The 16,846-nt window shown below is 45.4% G+C and overlaps 1 protein-coding gene across 1 annotated transcript; it reads right to left on the bottom strand.

Moving 5' to 3' along the window:
- Nucleotides 1-9,481: 9,481 nt before the first annotated feature.
- SAP18 (Sin3A associated protein 18) lies at nt 9,482-13,482 on the bottom strand. The gene is made up of 4 exons (XM_059821825.1): nt 13,381-13,482; nt 13,099-13,208; nt 10,705-10,827; nt 9,482-9,978 (listed from the first exon to the last, which is right to left on the bottom strand). Exons 1-4 carry the CDS (start codon nt 13,450-13,452, stop codon nt 9,822-9,824), a joined length of 462 nt encoding a protein of 153 aa, XP_059677808.1. The 5' UTR covers nt 13,453-13,482; the 3' UTR covers nt 9,482-9,821.
- Nucleotides 13,483-16,846: the final 3,364 nt, after the last annotated feature.

The following is a 16,846-nucleotide window of genomic DNA, read 5'->3' as shown; positions in this document are numbered from 1 at the left end:
TTAATTTTTTATTGAAATTATTGGCAAAATATATTGAGGTTTTTTAATATATATGCCTCAAAGAGGACTGGGGTCATCTATGAGGTAGTACTTCAGTTGTTTCACCCGATTCTCATGTTTGTTCTGTATGCTTGTGTTGGCAGTAGGCTGTGGAGAAGTGTAGTTAGGTTGCAATAAAGGAAAGTCCAGTATATTACCCAAGAAAGTGGGTGTCTCTAGCTGTTCTGGTGACACTGTACATCTTTTCATGGCTGAGTTTGAAGAGTAGTACTTCAACAGTATTTGGTATCTTTAACAGAAACAAATCTTTTTGTAATGCAAAGAGTAACTCCTACTTTACTGTTTAAAGCACTTCTATGCTATTGGTCGCTTCTGTAATGCTGAGATGTATCAGACATATTCCTGCATCAGGCTCTCTGTTACCTATCTGATGGACAGGTATTTCTTATGTTTCTTCTTTTGTATTATACTTTTCCTACTTCGACATTGTATTAGGTGCTATACATCTGTTTTCCTTTTGACAATCTAACCTCTATAGCCCTAAAAGGTGACTCTGGCTCAAACATGAATTATTTGAATATATCTTCAGCTGCTGGGAAGATTTGCTGTCAGGCATGTAGGTGATTGCTTACTCTCCTGCACTGCTGCCATGTGCATTCTGTAAGTGGTGGTGCCACTTCTAAACATGCACATCTATCCCTGTAATAGCTGACCAAGCTTAAGTTCTCAGAGCTGTTGGGCACTTTTTTTGGTATCTGGTAGTCATAGTAATTAGGGTTTTTTCTACCAGAGACTTTACTTTTGTCCACAAGAAATCCCAGCTACATACCCTTGTTTAGAGCCAGTTTGCTGTTTCCAGTGTCAGCTATTCCTCCGAGTGACTCCAGGACTGCTCTTACCAGCTGTACATGGTCTTCCTGTTGATGGCTAAAATTCTGTTATTTATACGAGGGCAGGCATGCAACACATAAGAAGGGAGAGACTGTTCCAGGAGATGGGGAGAAGTGTATGCTTTTCTGAACACAGCTCCACATTTTTCTGAAGTCCTCAGGATATGCAAATATCTAGAGATGCCAGGAAGTATTTCTCCAGTTGCTTAGATGGACTTATCCTGGCTAAAACCTAGCAAGTAAAGGTGCCTTTTTCCTGCTATTCCAGTCATTCTCCAGGATAAGCATACATCAAATTAACTTGAGAAGCTGATTTACTACTAGTTCTGGCCTGAGCACACTGTCATTTTTCTGTGCTAGCTTCTGTTTAAAAATATGCATGTATTACTATGTGTCAGTCTTTGAGCTTGATCAACACTTTTGAATACTAAATCAATCTGCCTCAGATGCATGGTGGCTGCTTGGAAAACTAATCATCTGCTGCTATAAAAGCACTTCATTGTTCTATCCAACTCCTTCAGAGACTAAAGGCCAGACCTGCTTCCCGCATCCTCACAGACTAAAACCACTTAATGGGCTGGATGCTAGTCATGGAATTTCATGGTCTTAAAAAGGTACAAAGTATTCTGTGGCAGAGCAAGAATCTTTCAGTCAGGCAGATTTACCAACATGAAGCAAGAGGGGTTTCACAGCCTGCGTTCTTCCTCCACAGCACTTCATAGCTACTTTCTTTCCCCAAAGTGAGCCGGATATCTTGAAAGACTCCCCCCTGCCCCCCCTTCAACTAATGAAATTCACAAAACGGCTTATAAATGTGTTTTCCTTAAACTCCATTAGGGAACTGTAGAGTTGTACCTAGCAGTGCTGGGGTTCTCACCATAAGTAATTTTGCATCATTTTTCTTCCCTATTAATGTTTTCTGCTACATTTCATAGCTATTTCATTAACTAATATGAAAGGGATTCAATTAATATTTTGAGATACTAATTATCTTCAAGATGACAATTGAAATCTTAAAATCTTCTGGTCTACTCAAGCTATTATGACATGATGCTAGCATGAGCCTTTTTGGAATCTAGAAGTGAAGTTTTACTAGTTAGTTTTGTTTTTCTTGCCTACAAGATTACCCTAATGCAAGTAATATTGCTGTTTGTACTTATATTCTTCTTTATAACAGGACCATTGCTCTGAGGTGGATATAATCAGAGCAGCAAAACAAACTAGTTTGTCGTGCTTTGCCTTTGAAAACCTTTTAGGTTTCAGTAAGGCCTAAGCAGCAGTTTGAGTATTGGGGGAGGGGAAAGTGGGAAGAAGTGAAAGCATAAGCAGTGTTGGAAATGGATCTATGTTCAAAATAAGCTGGGGAAGCAAAGTTTTGTGTTTTGTTTTGTCTTTCTCCATATTCAGATCAATTTCTCTCAGGCAGGTGGCTGTCTGGCCAGCTGATAAACTGCACAAGTTCAAATACCGCAACAAGCAAGGATGTAGCCATGGGGCTGGAGGAGGGTAAAACTCCACTTACGCCAGTACTGCTGCTGAAGAAAGGCTTGTCCTGCTGCGCACTAAAGTAATATAACATGTCAGAGTGGGAATAATGCAAAAGAATTTAAAAGTTACATGTTGGTTTGTTGTGGGGTGAATCTGGTAACAGCATTGGCCTGTCAGCGCAGTTTGGATGAACTAGGTAAATAAGTAGTGAACAGTAGTTCTGTAAGGGACAGTTGTCACCTGGAAACAAGCAAAACTGACTCAGTATCGTTCTGTGTTGTGCTTAATTTAGTTTAACTGGAGGCTGCTTTCACTAGAGGCTGTTTCACCAGTTCTCCTGCACAGAATCTAGGGGTTGTACAGCTTTACGATGGATTCCTTCCATTTGCTGAGCCAGAGAAAGGCTCATTAATTTTCTTTTCTGCAGTCAGAAAAGATTGAACCCAGCACAAAATTGTACTTCAGTATTTAGGGACATCTGGGAAGTAACCAAAAAAGCATAGCCTTTAGTTTTCCTTCATTTGCTGTGGTTCTTAATCTTTTTTTTAAGTATATCAAATGTGTCAGCTAACAGAAGCTTCTCTCCATAATCCCATTTGTTGTCAAGGGAGTGCCTTGACTGTTCTGCCTAGGAAGCCCCTTAAGGTGGCCAGTGCTTTCTTATCTTGGAAATATTTTGCCTGAGGTTAAACACAAATATAGAGCTCACAGTGATGTGAAACTTCCCAGATGGTTGCCAAATGGATACATGACAAGCATCACTTTTAGTGCCTCCTGTTGTGCTTTTATTGATGTTTTTACAAATTACTGGAGCACTGACTGGAGTCTAGGATTTCTTGGTTATTTAAAGCATCATGGATGCTTTAAATTTTCTGTAATGTGATATTTGCTTTGTTCTCTGTTGTCATTATTCAGATGTTCCAGTACTCATGGTGGTTGTGTGTGTTCGTTCCATCAGCAGCTGTAGCTGATGTTGGAGCTGCCATGTATTTTGGGAGTACCTTGTTTCACAGGCAGAGATTGTGGCATTTATAAGGAGCAATGACAACATCCAGTGGCCGCAGTATGGAATCACATGTACATTGGTCCACAGAAATAAACTTTCTAAGAAGACATCAGTCAATACTGGCTGTATTATCTCTCAACTTAAACATGAAATGTCATGCTGTTCTTATAGTAATACCCACTTTTACAAAGGGGCAGCTGACATTGTGGTAGGGAGCTGACCAGGTCTGTGAATCTCTTTTCAACTTGAATTAGACAAGATGAAGGGTTAAAAAAAATAAATAGCACAGATGTGCACACACAGGAAAAGGTCCATGGAAGAAGATGCTCTGCTACATAAGCATTTCTCCTGGGGAGAGACCAAGCAAAGGATATTTTGCAGAATACCCACCAGGAAGGTGTTCAAATACTTTAATTCCTGGCTTAAAGCCCTGTGGTTACACTCCCTAATGATTGCTTACGCAATTGTTGTAAAGCAATCTAAGGCCTTGCTGCACAGTCCTGCCTTTCCTCTCCCACAGCTGCAGGTCCCATGCCTCGGTTGCACCACTGCAGTTGTGGCTGCCTGGGAAGCCATTCCTGTTTGCCCAGCCACCAGGAACTAATTGTTGTTTTCCAAGGTTAAATTGTTCATGGACTCTGCGTGCTGACTCAAATCGCTGCTCGCCTGCAAGGGCACTGATGGGTGTTGAGGCAAGAGAAAAGAAAGGGCGGGGGGAGTGGGAGCCAGGACATCCTCTTTCAATGGCAATTTAAGCTGCTTGGGGAATCGTGTCCTGTCTGTCCAGCTGCTTTGGTAAGGTTTGTTCCTAAGGCTGTTATTCCATGAGTGCTTCCATGGCAGCTGAAGCAATTCCTCTTTGCCCCATCACCCCTTTCCCCTCCTTGGGACAACTGCTTGAGTGGTTGTGCGTGAATTAGGCTGGAGGGTACACAGCTACAAGGACAAACCTCACCTCGGAACAGGGCCCTATTGGTGCAGGGTGGGGTTCGTTCCTGGCTGCGTAGGCTGTTGTGATGTGGTGCTGGCAGGACCGTATTTCAAACATTTAGTATTTTTTTAAATGTATGTGCTTCCCAATATAAGCCTCCCACTCGCCAGTGCAGTTCTTAAACCAAAGGCAGCAGGAGTGTGGCATGCTTGCCAGCAGGCCCTGGGCTAGGCAAGGGCTGTGTACAGCCCCAGCTGAGCAGGCAGGTAGAGAGGGGTGTCGGTGCGGGACTGCGCTGTGCCTGGTGCTGTTCTTCAAATGCCCTACCTGGAACCACTGTTGGGGCTCTCCCCTCTTGTCCTCTGAAGCCTGGGGTATGTGCTCCATGGCTTTCAGCTAGAAGTATTCAGCAGAAGAAAAGAAAAGAAGGAAAAGGGTCAGCTATGCTGGCTCCTATCTCTTGTTCAGCAATGGAGTGCTGGGAGGCCTACATCTCCAAACATGCACTGAGGACTCAAGGAAAAGAATGCTTGGATTCGAAGAGCATACACAGTGTGGTTGTCTGGGCCAGGTGCAGTTTCAGGTCCCTGTTAAAGACCCCCAAGTCTCTTCAAGCTTGAAGACACTAACTCATGTTTTTCTGCATCCCTGAGGCATGGGGCAGGGAATTCATGCCTCAGCCAGCACCAAGAGGAGCTCACCCGGAGGTGCCCTTGAAGCTGTCACTTGCAGCGTTCGCTGGATTTTCTTGCTGAGTGTTGAAGAGTCAAGTGAGTTTTTGGGCCAGGATGTCTCTACTTAAGCCTGTCAGTTCTGTGAGACTGGAAGTACCCCAGGGAGTGTCCCGAACACCCTGGTCCCTCTGAACCCAGCTCTTGGCCACTTTTTTTTATCTCTAGCACCTTGCCTGGGTATGCCAGCCAGGCATCCCCCCTCATCGCTGACAGGTCTTTGTGGCCAGGCATGACACCAGCTGTGCATGATGTGGCATGGGTGTTTTACAGTTCCCATTCCTCAGGGTCCTGTTCTGTTGGAGGAACTGATGCTTTTTTTGAAGCCAGCTGATCTGCTGTAATGTCTAGACATGAGGGCTGAGGCAAGAGCAGCAGGTAATTGGATCGCTTTGGGTTTGGCAGTTTGTGTCTTAGCTGTCACATTACTTACAGCGCTGTTCTTGAACACGACTATAGCTGTTGTCATTCATTTGTTCTGACACAACAGGGTTTGAGACCTTCTCATTTTTCTATGCTTTCCATAGCAAGAGTGAGAACTTGCTGATAATGCTTAATGTTTTCCTGCTGCATCACAACTGTTTCTGCTTTTGACTAGAGCTGTAAAGCAAAACTTAAACCTCTGCAACTGTTCCAGTCCGACGGCAAATGTGGTGCCAGAGCAAGGAGTGTGATGCAGCCCAGATTATTGACAAAGTGTGTGTATGAGCCTTGTCCTCACTGCTTAACTAGGGAGGGAATTAACCCAGCTACTACTTCCTCCACCAGAGATGCAAGCAGCCTCTCCCAATAGCACTGCAGAAGAACTTTTATAAGGGTCATGCTGCCATTGCAGGTAAGGAAATAGCTGCTCTTCTGAGGCTGTAGCTTGTTTTCCTGTACATAATGTACATATGCATGTGCACAGATATGCATGAACCTGTAGTGGAGGGGTGCTGAAATCTAAGGGGGACTGTGAAAACAGACCCCTTAGTTTAAGGCCTGAGCATGTCAAAGAGGAATCTTTTTTTCCCCCATGTTAAATGAAAGCCTGGCTAAGGATCAACAGCAGCAGTGATATTCATGTAAGGTGTGACAAGGTAATGGCAGGAGTTTCTTGGTGTGAAAAAAAAAAAAAAGCATTGGTTTAGGTGGATAAAATGAGGGGAAAAAATTTAGTTCTAAGAACCAAGTTTGCTTGGGGAAGCAGAGCAGGGAGTCCTTCAGGACAAACCAAACCTGGACAGGCAGGAAAGGCAGACAGGGAGGAACACAGAAACATGAAGCTCTATCTATGGGAGTGGAGCAGCCTGTGGTACTGCTGCTGAGGGTAAAAAAAGAGAAATTAGGGAAAGATGTTTTGTAGCTGGGTCCATCTGACTGTGCTGCACCCCACAGGCAGGGTGAGGGGTGCTTCTCCTGGCTGTGCTGGGGAGCCCAGCTCACCTGGCTCATGGCTGCAGCCAGAGGGGCTGGGGAGCACAGCGGCCCAGGTGTTTGTCACTTTAACCAAAGGCAGAGAAAAAAAAACAAGGGCCTCTGAGGAAGGACAGGGATGAGGTAAGGCCTGGGGGGACAGCTGCAAGGGGGGATGTGTAGGTGTGGTGTTCTGCCTCTTGTGGCATGTGGATGGTTGTACACTGGTGCTGTCTTTTCACAGCTGCCTGCTGTATCCTGATGTCCGAGTTCAAAATTGCTGCTGTTGGCCTTGATTGCAGAGGGGTTCCCTACATCAAAAATCCATTAACCCTAACTGCACTGATCTCTCAAGTGTCTTTTCCTATAAAATAGGTACTGAAAATTGAACTCTCTTCACTTCTGCATTACCTTTCTGTGTGAAGTGCAAGTGCTTGAGGACAAATCTTTCTCAAGAGATGTTTAGCCTGAAGCAGCCAGGGAAGAGGTCAGCTGAGGTTTATACTTCCATAGCAGTCAAGCTCAAGTATTTGCTACTGAAGGTAGTTCTGCATGTTCATTTTCTGGTGCTTGTGCTTCATGGGCCGCCAACTATGAAGGCCATAGGTTGTTCCTCTTTCTCTCTGAAGTGTGTGAAGACCTGTCCCGGGCTGGGCAGGCACAAGCCCTTACTGGGCCATGTCTCCCATTCCAGCAACCAAGCCCAGCTGCCTCCCAGAGCAGCTGAGTCACACTTGCTGGTGTTGTGTTATATTTTGACTACATTTAATTTTGAGAATTATCCTTAAAGGCAATTAAAGCAAAAACCAGGACACAAAAATGAGGAAATGCCCCTATTCCTATGTACCTCTAACAGCAGGTCTGTCCTTGCCTTTGGTGGGAGGCTGTGCAATTCTGTAATTACATGCTAGTTACTGCAGAACTTGTCTCACTTATTTTGCAGCATGGATGATGCCCTGGGGGGGAGCCTGCCACTTAGAAGTGGTCTTCACTTTTCTGTTTGCCCAGGTGTATAAGGTACCAAAAACCAGATGGCTGATCTCCTGGCTGTGACCCAGCACACAGGCAGCAGGGATCCCAAACCTGCCCCTGGTGACACAGAAGTCACTGAGCTGTTACAACAGCTCTTTGGTCTTGGGGGGAGAAAAGTGACTTGGATGAAGGTGATTCTGCAAATGAGTGTCATTCATGAAGGCTGAAATCATAACTCCCTAATGTAGAAGCCAGATAAGAGGGTGAACCATGGGCAGAACTGAATGTAAAATCCTCAGGCTATACTGCACCAAGGGACCCCTGAGAGAAAAAACATTATATAAATCACAGCTCATGAAAGAAGGCATGCCTTGCCCTCAGCAGACAGGAACACTTACTTATGTACTTACTTCAGTCTTTGCCTCTGCTCTGCTCAGGCCTTAAGTGAGGAAGGTGAAGGCCCTAAGGAGCAGCTACAGCTTCTACTTCTGCTCTTGCCTTTCTCTCAGCACAGAGGGGCACAACATTCAGAAAACAAGTGTCTAGCTCAGGGTCAGCCAGCTGAGGCACACAGCCCAGGGACCGCTGGAACATACTGTAAGATCAGAGGCATGTCTCAAGCTCTCCCCCTGCAATGACAGAAGAAACTGGCAAGCCCCAAGCTATGGGAAGCCACCCATCCTCCAGTGTCACACTGATTTGCTGAGAGATGGGTCACCCCTTCTTCTTCCTGCTCCTGAAGTACATACCAGCTGCTTCCCAGGGTATAGTGTCCATCATGCAGACCAGCCTTCCAGTTCACCTCTGGATGACCAAAGATGGCTACAACACCCCCAACACCCTCCAGCTTCATCAGTAACTTCTAACACAGAACAGCCTTGAACCTTGATACCTCACTGCTCCTCAGCTTTACCCTGACACCCAAGGGTTACAATAGAGACACTGGTGCTCAGTACAAACTATAAGTATTTGTGAAAAGTCAACTTACTGAGGGTTAAGCAGCAAGATTTACCCAGCTCAGACTGGTCAGTGTAGGATACAAAATCATATGTATTCACTAGATGAAGATAACTAAAGCAAAGAGGCTACAGTATTCACCTTCGTTAGGGTTCCGGAAGCCAAAATTGGGTGTTTTCCTATTCACCAGTGTACATTGACAATATATAGCTTATGGTCAACAACCCAGGAGATGTAGGTAGGCAAGCCAGCTGCCTCCCTCCCACAGGTTTGCTTGGCCAAGAGCCCAGTGGTCAGGGTCAGGACTCCCACACATACTGCCAGAATGCAGACTTGCTGCCTGACCTCTCAGTTCACCTGAGCTGCAGGCAAGAGCATCTCTGGGCAGAACACCTGCCATTGTATTTTCATTAGGAAAGAGTTCTGCTCCTTAGTCAGCCTAGATCTGAAAACACACAATTTCTTCTGGCCAGGTCTCTGCAGACACTCCCATCTGCTGAGACAGTGGTCTCCACATAAAACAATTCAAAGACAAGACAATCTCTAAAGTGGTACACACACAAGTGGGGTACAGGAAAAGAGTACTTTTGTACCATTAATTAAAAAATATTTTAAAATTGTATTTAAGTATTTCACCATTCTTTTTTCATTTCTATTTTTGTATAATTTTAAAATGCACATATATTTGTACAGTAATAGATGCATATAATTGATAAATAAACACGCTCCAAAGTTTTTTTACTGATATGGGTGTGCAATCAAAAAAAAGTTTGGAGACTGCTGTTCTAAGAAAAGCAAGACCTTCAAAGACAGCTTTATACCTTCTGTTTTCAAAGGCAACACTAGTTCCTTCAAAACTCAAGTAAGGATGACATGCAAGTGTGCTGAACCACATCCTCCTCTGCCAGCAGTGGTTTAAGAAATCCTCCTGTACAAGGAATTCCCATGGGGCCACCTACTTCTACTCAACAAGCCCAAAAGTTATCAGACAAGGGCTTTGCCCCCCCTTTCAATTTCAACTTCTGCTTAAAAGCCAACTTCCAAACTTCTCTGCAGAAATCCACTTTAAAAAAAGCAACACACAACCAAAAAACCAAACACCACCACACTATCAAAAAGATGAATAACATCAATCTTTATTCCAAACAAGACAGAACTACAGAACAACTGTAATCCTTCTGGTCGTATTTTATGGAAATCTTGAAACACTGAACACACTGACTTACTGTTCAAACTATAACAATCAGGGATAGGATGATGGCACTGCTAAAGAGAAGTGTTTCTTCTAAACAAATAGACTAGAAGTTAAGGTTTAAAAGTTAACTTTCATTTCTGATGCTTAGCTTTGTCTTCAGGTGTTCTTGCTTAGCAACAAAAGCAAGAAAATAAGCCTGCTTTAGAACAGCAAGTAGGAATAAACAGAAGATGTAATCATACAAAGAAGCAATAGTTTAGTACGGTCTCATGCGGCTTGATGGGGGCGGTGCACGATTCGGAGGAGTAATTGCTATATCCAAGTAGTCTCCTATCTGGAATTTCTGAGACTGCAATGTCATGGAATCATCTGTGCCCTTCCTGCCCGACATGGTACTGCCAATCTCCTTCACCCTGCATGCAGGAGAGAAAAAGCAAGGTAGTTATCAAAGGCAAATCTCTCTAGATGTCCAAAACAGGAACTGTATCAGCTCATGACCACCTTCCCATGCCTTCCTCTGCACTGTATTTAGCATTTAGCTATGTACACAGGACGCTGGGTGGTTTTTTTTGCCCTTTAGTACCAGGTACACCAAGACAAGCTACACCAAATCCTCTTTCTGATGGGGCAGAGGGGTGAGGGAACCTTCTACCATGTAAGTTAAATACTAGAGAGAACCCCTTGCCCCCTTTCATACACACAGAACAAAACCCCGCAGATTACAGAGCAGGATATATCCACTGGTTGCTGACAAAGGTTAACTCAAACAGTTTTGGAAGATGGATACCTGCAACAAGGTCACTGCTAAAACTCAAATGCATTCTCAGATACAAGACCTACCGTGCCTCGTATCACCAGAAACAAAGCTTTACCTCAAGCCATAGGTCCACGTTCTGGTTGGTTGCCAATACAGCAACCAAAGCCTTCAAGCACCCAAGTTCATTGTTTTGGGAACACATTAACAAAGATGGTCACCAAGCAAAATTTAGAGTTTGTAGTGGTCATCATACAGCCTGTTATCAAGAACTTTAGAAATTTGATTTGTGGGTTCTAAACTTTAAAATCAGTGTCAATTAAAAATAATTTACTGCTCCAGTGCCTGAAGTCTTCTATTAACCCAGAGAAGAAATGCCATTTACCTATATCCAGGCCTCTTGAGATCTGTAAAAACAATTGCAAAATTGAAGTGCGTGCCCTTCTTCCGTGCTTCTGGGTAGACTTCTTTCACTAAGCTGGTCAGCTCTTTCAGAGTTGCATCCATCCTAGATTAAACAAACCAAAGTGATTCACGTTCCCAAAAGCAACAATAAAAAAGCTTAAAAAAAACCATTTAGGGTGGAATCAATATATCACTACAAGTTAACCATACATTTCCTTCCTCTGCATACTTTCTGTCAACACCCGAAGATGAATAAGATCTTACATTTCAGCTATATAGTGAGCCACTGATTTCACAACTACATGGCATTCTAAACAATACATTTTGGCCTAATGATCAAGTGACAAGAAGGTGCTCTAGTGCCCTGGTGTCAGCTGGGATAGAGTTAACTTTCTTCATAGCAGCTGGTATAGTGCTGTGTTTTGGATTTAGGATGAGAATAATATTGATAACACACTGACGTTTTAGTTGCTGCTGAGCAGTGCTTGCACTAAGTCAAGGACTTTTCAGTGTCTCACACTGCCCTGCCAGGTGCAACAAGAAGCCGGGAGGGGACACAGCCAGGACAGCTGACCCAAACTGTGGCCAGGGATATTCCATACCATATGACGTCATGCTGAACAAAAAAACAACGGGGGGGGGAGAGGGGGGAGAAGTTGGCTAGGGGGGAGGGATGGGGGGGAAGGCCACTGCTCAGGAACTGGCTGGGCATCAGTCAGCAGGTGGTGGGCCACTGCACTGTGCATCACTTGTTCTGTAAATCCTTTTATCATCATTATTTTTTTCCTTTTCTGTCCTATAAAATTGTTTTTATCTCAACCCAGAAGTTTTACCTTTTCTCTGATTCTCTCCCCCATCCCACTGTGGGGGAGTGAGCGAGCAGTGTGGTGCTTAGCTGCTGGTTGGGGTTAAACCACAACATTAGTTATTGATCATAACACCTGGGAGAATTCACCACTTACTGTACACTGGAGACACTATGGTCTAGTGCAAAGGTGGTTCTAGCTGTAGTAGTTTCTAATTTACCGCAATGTTAGACAAGTCTCTTCACATCTGTGTGTGTTTCAACATCTGCTTTTCCACCTACTATTTAAACAGCAGGGAAGGTGGTTTTTTTTAAAAAGCATTAATGCATTTATACAATGAACACTATACACTTCCTCATTTAAGTTGGTGTCTATGTTAAAATAGCTTCTTGAATGCTAGAGGAAATGTAGAAATAAAATAAAAAAACATGAATAGTTTTACATTTCCATCAAGCTTTTCCCTTCTGCCCTAACAGGCAGCACTCCTCCTTTTCCCCAGCCTTCAACCAGACCAGGACTAAAGCTCATTTTTAGACTTTCAAGAACAAAAGGACTCAATCATCACAACTAAAGCGGCTCTAATTATACAGACTGAACACTCACTCCGAGCTTCGAGCAACCAAGGAGCAGTGTGTTGACAGACAATGCCCATTCTGCCTTCTGCAGATGGCAAACAGCTCGGACACCATCAATAGCCTGGACTGAGTTCATAAATCCCATTAAGTAGTAAATTAGAACTGCACACTGCGCTAGTCACAAAAAAGCATTTATTCAACCATATGACATGCAAGTTATAACCCTAATAGAAAACTTGTTGGAAAAGCAAGATTTAAAAAGTAGCATAATTCACTTTCAAAAGCGTTATTCAAAGTACTATAAACAAAAACTAACATGCTTCCAATGCAAACTAAAGCAGTTCTCCAAACTAAATTTGAAAGCACTAAAAAGCGGCCCTCTGTTAAAGCACTGCTACCTGACCATACAAAAAGAAACATGCTACTCCACCCTCAACAACCTCTGACGTAAAACCGACACACCATTCACACAACAGTTCAAGCCTTCTGGGACAACTACTTCTACTGAAAAACAGAGCTGTTGGAACAAAATTTAAGCACTAGTTAAAGGAGACCCTCTGTGTTGAACAGATTCGTTGCAATAGCCAAAGATACGCCACAACGCAAGCCTCCGATTACGTGCATCAGTAATTGGGCAACTCAACCGCAGTAAGTTTCAGTGGGCAGCAATCAGCACTTCGCTAAAGTCCTGCTTCCATGGGTGCCACGTCTAAGTTGCCGCGGCTATAGGCAGAAGCGCTGTTTCAGCGGCAGCTGCCCTCCTCCGCGGAGCTGCGACCCCAGCAGCGCTCACACCCGCCCCCACGAAAACCTCCCCACGCTTCCTGCTGTAAACAAGGCCTACCGAACCCCCCCTCGCCGCTGAGTACCAGACAGGGAGTTCCAGCCAGGCAAGCTCCCCGACACCGCTCGGAGCGCCGGCCCGCAGGGCCCCGCTCGCCTCGCGCCCGAGGGCCGGGCGGAGGGCCCGGGGGGCCGCCACCGCGCACTCACCAGGTGTAGATCTGCAGCTCGCTGGAGGGCACGTTGCCGCGGGAGAACTCGTCCATGCGGTGGTGCCGCCCGTTGTTGGTGGTGAAGACGCGAAGCAGCAGCGGGCACGTCTGCGGGGCGAGGCGAGGATGAGGGGCCACTCGCCGTCCCCCGCCATCCCCAACCGCCTCCCCCCACCCCCCCGGCCTCACGGCGCCGCCATACCCTTCCCCCCTCCGCCCGGTGCCCGCCCCACCACGCCCGGGAGCGGCGTAAGAGGACGCACAGCACCACCCCCGGCACCTTCTCCCGGTCGATCGGCTTCTCCGGCTCCTTCTTAATCTCCTCCTGCGTGACGCGCGACTCCACCGCCATCTTGCCCCGCCGCGCAAACAACCGGCGGTCCCGGATGTCCCGCCGGGAGCCTCAGATCTCGCGAGAGTAGGAAGGGGGCGGTGACGGGCGGGGCCGGGCGCGCGCGGGCAGGCCCCGGGCGAGGCGGGGGTTGGGTGGTGCGCAGCGCATGCGCGCGGGCAGCGCCGGGGGAGGGGGGTGCGAGCGCGGCTGTCAGCGGCGGAGGGGGCCGGTCGGCCGCGGCGGGGGCGGCCCCTGCAGGCCGGAGCCCGGGAGCGGGGCTGGGCAAGCGGCCACGGGGCGGAGGGCTGGTTTTCAGGAGGAGGGGAGACGCGGCCGCGGGCTGCCCCACCGCCGCGGGCTGCAGCTGCGCGGCCCCCCGCGCCGTCGGGCCTGAGGGGAGGGGTGGTCGGCGCTGCCCGGGAGCGGCTCTGAGCTTCCCGCCCGCGGGAGGGGTGGTGGGTCCTGGCGGCCTGGCCCCGCGGCCTGCCCTCGCAGCGCCACTGAGCGGCCACCAGCGAGAGCAGTGCAGCTCTCTGTCGCTCCTGCGCGGCCGGGGGCTGCCCGAGTCTGGTTTGGGGAGCCTGTCCCAGCCGAGGCTCCGCTGGGTCTGGCAGCTGCCTTACCCCGCGCCAGCGTGGCGGGTGGCGTTGCCTGACAGGACCGTACGCGGTTCTTCCGAAAACCTGTAAACACCGGGGACAGAGTCGCTGATCTGAGCGGAGTACTGCACTCTTCATGAAGACTCTGATTTGGCAGGGGTTAGGATGTGCTGCCGTGGGCTTCTCTCCTTTGCTCTGCCTAGTGTTGCACTCGCATATTCTCTGAATCATTGCCTGTCTTTTCTAATACTTACAAAAGCTTTCAATAAGCTACTGATGCTGATGCCTCTTGGAAAAAGCCACTTCCTTCTATATGGAGACAGATTTAAACATATCTAACATAGGTAAATAATATAATCAACCGCTGTAACTAGTAGTAGATTAAAATAAATTAGAAAGGGGTAAATCATATTTAGAATTTAGCTTCCCTTAATACTACATTCAGGAAACATCAAAGCCATATGCTTTGCATTTATGGTCTTGTTTTTCCAAGAATAGAATCTTGTATTAGGTTAAATTTGAGTCTGTGGTTGTGTCTTACAAAATAAGTAGGAGAGAGATCTGTGTTTCTGATGTGATAACTTTTTTTAAATGTTGAGAGTTGATTGTTACTCATGTTAGCATCAATGGCTGTTCATTTGTTTTCACAGAATTTACACTTAGATTATTTCCTCAAGTGCTGTGAATTTATTTCTCATTTCAAGTGTAAACCAATTAAATTCTTCTGTAAAATGATGCAGAAATAAGTGTACTTGCAGGTGCAAAATCAGAGGCTCATAGAATTGCTGAGGCTGGAAGGGAGCTCTGGAGGAGACTGCCTAGTCCAAACCCCTGCTCAAAGTAGGATCAGCAAGGGCCAGTTGCTCGGGGCCAGGTCTGAGTGGGTTTTTAGTATGTCCAAGGATGAAGACCTCTCCGGGCAACCTGCTCCAGTGCTCAGTCACCCTCATAGTTTTAAAAAAAAAAAAAGTTTATTTTTCTTTTCATATTTAAATTCAATTTCTTGTATCTCCGTATGTGCCCATTTCCTCTTCTCCTGTCACTGGGCACCAATGAGAAGCCTGGTTCTGTCTTCCTTACTTCCTCCCATCAGATACATGTGATAGGAGCCATCTCTCTAAAGGCTGAACAGTCCCAGCTCTCTCAGCCTGTCCTCATACAACAGATGCCCCCATCCCTTAACCATTCCTTTAAGCTATATTTGAGGCTATATTATTAGCGTGTTCCTATACTGCTTCTATAATTTTCTGTTGATGCTTGCAGCAGAGTACAACACAGAACTACAAGCCACCGAAGCTGGCATGTAGCATGTGTCTCCAGGTCCCCATTCTGCAATGTACTTCTCTGAATAAGGAGATCCAGGGGGAATTTACATCTGTGTTGGGTTGCTTTCTCAAGTATAAGTATAGTGTCAGAGAGAAATAAATACAATAAATTCTGCACCATGAAAAAGCATATGCTTGTTAAGATGTTACAACTGTTGAAATACCTGTGCTCTAAGGGTGATGTTGTGGTTTGATTTCACATTTCCAATGTATCTTTCCAATGTATTATTTATTTTAAAAATATGTAGGGGAGAAAAACGTTAGAAAAATACATTCATCTATGGGGTTTTTGTATACATCATAAAGAACAAAAAGCATTATGAATCCATACTAAAAGAAAAAAAAACTCTTCCAGTTCACCTCTAATATAACCAACAGCATTTCGTTTAAAACGTTGATTTATGGCACACCTAATACAAGACAAGAGAACCAACAACCTATTAGAGTTCACCCTCAGCTTTTATTAACTTATTTTTGTGGTAGCCTGGATAGTATTGTACAGTTTTTAATCTACATTAAGTTATAGCATATCATAATTTTATTACCAAAGGGAATGGCTCAGCCTTGCCACCCTTTGCCGGATTTGATTTCCCAGGCAAAAATACAGTTTTTTACACTGCTAAAATTAATTATATCTGCCCTGATAATACACGCTTTGGGCTCAGTATGTGAACCGCCATTTCCAAAACAAAGGAATTTATGTCTAGGATCAGGTATCATAAAGGAACAGCTGTAACAAATAAAGCACAGTTCTGTTATGCATCTAAGTAGTTCCTTCTGCTAGAACTTTTTGAGTGCTTTATTTATGTGAAAAATGACTTAGTGTGCTTGAGTTTTAAGTAAATTCAAGTATGAATTTATTATTCATGAACTGTATTAACAATCACAATTTATTTTCAGTCTAAAATCTGAGATTCTTATGTTACGTATTTGGAAGAGAAAGTTGGAAATTATTTGAAAATGAAAATGCAATTATGTGATCTGTAACCTGGACTGCGGGATGCAGGTTTTACTTGAGTCGGTGCTGTCTGGTTAAACAAGGCGTAACAGGGTAAACTGGATTCCCACATGTTTAGGCTGAGGTCCCGTGTGTACCTGAGTTAGTCTAACAGCTCGCTCTTGCCAAAGGAGGGGGATTTAGCTCCCCGCTGCCTGTCCTTACTCTCAGTCATGTGAGGGGTTTTTCCTTCCCTTCTGCCAGGTGCGGCCTTCACTAGATGCTTCCAAGAATAGGTTAAATTCCCTAATTTAAGATAAAACTTTCCAACTGGGAGCTGGTTTTCTGTCAGTTTGTTGCATTTGACACTTACTAAACTGATTCCATGATTGCTCGACCTAGTGCAAGATGAGCAGTGGAAGTGTGTGCCCAGGAGTAGCTGGGAGACAGAGGGAGAGAATAGGAATGGAATAGGGTCTGTCCCTTCAGTGGCAGGGAGACGACTGATGGCTTCACCCTCCCTTCACATTTTTGTAGTTTTTTTGGGGGGT

This window comes from Gavia stellata, chromosome 1, assembly GCF_030936135.1.
Source record: "Gavia stellata isolate bGavSte3 chromosome 1, bGavSte3.hap2, whole genome shotgun sequence".
In the NCBI taxonomy this organism is placed as follows: Eukaryota; Metazoa; Chordata; class Aves; order Gaviiformes; family Gaviidae; genus Gavia; species Gavia stellata.
This window is presented reverse-complemented; position numbering and strand designations above follow the sequence as displayed.